Source organism: Morone saxatilis, unplaced genomic scaffold, assembly GCF_004916995.1.
Source record: "Morone saxatilis isolate NCDOM2014 unplaced genomic scaffold, NCSU_SB_2.0 Contig24, whole genome shotgun sequence".
NCBI lineage: Eukaryota > Metazoa > Chordata > Actinopteri > Moronidae > Morone > Morone saxatilis.
The window spans coordinates 26942848-26943775 of NW_023339807.1; the positions used below are offsets into that span (position 1 = coordinate 26942848).

At 42.6% G+C, this 928-nt stretch overlaps 1 protein-coding gene across 1 annotated transcript in view; it reads left to right on the forward strand.

The window, feature by feature from the left end:
* LOC118336562 (CREB-regulated transcription coactivator 2-like) overlaps nt 1-928 on the forward strand; it is a 5546-nt gene that overhangs the window by 216 nt on the left and 4402 nt on the right. The window contains exon 2 of the mRNA XM_035673230.1: nt 463-538. Within this exon, the coding sequence (XP_035529123.1) occupies nt 463-538 (76 nt within the window). The remainder of the gene's footprint in view (nt 1-462; nt 539-928) is intronic.

The window sequence follows — 928 nt, forward strand, 5'->3', positions numbered from 1 at the left end:
AAAAAAAAAAAAAAAGGAGAAATTGAAGCAAATTTGAAGAAAAAGTTGTAGAAAATTAAATATAAAGCAAAATAATTTATGTTGATTTGACAGAAAATCCAGTTTTAGGAAGCTGAATTCAGGTTGCCTGTTTTCTATTAATCGATTATCTTTTGTTTTTAATGGTAAAGTTAAATAAATGTTCTTCAGACTGTTGGCGGCGCCATAAATTTGAAGTCCACGTGGATCCGGAGACACGGCGAGGTGAACGTTCAACTGAAGTGATTAACGCTCTGAGACGGCGGCGGCGGCGGCGGGTCGGTCGGTGTGAGTTTGTTTGTGCAGATAATGATGAGGCTGGTTCCCTCTGCAGGTCCACGAGCTTACTGTGTCCTCTCTGGGCTTCTGTAGTCGATCAAATCTGGTGTAAATGGCAGAACTACCTTCTGGAGTTTCTGTTTCTGACCTCTGACCCTTTTTCAGTCACCTGTTGGATAGAACCAGAGCTCAGAGGTCAGAGCTGTCGGCGCCGGCAGCCGACGAGATTTCTGTTCTGTGGGTTCGTTTGTTTTATTGGTGAACCAGGACGTGATTTATTTTATTTTTAAGGGGGGGAGGAGTCGCTTCGTGCAGCCATGTTGGATGAAAAAGTTACTGCGTTAAAGTTACGACCAGGAGGGAAGAGGAAGTTGAAGCACTGAGGGTTTGATGTTTCTGTGGTTTCGTGTCCGTGATGAGTTTCTCTGTTGTCGACAGAAAGTTTCTGTAAGCTGAAAACGCTGCAAAGAAAAATCTCATAACGAGTCATTTCATGTCTTTATTGGCCCCTAAAATCTTTAAATAGCAGTTCATTAAACCAGATTCATGTTTTCATCGGTTCTCAACCTGTGAGAGAGTTTAAGACTATTTCAATTGATGCTTCCAAAGCTCCGCCCCTTTTTGGACGACC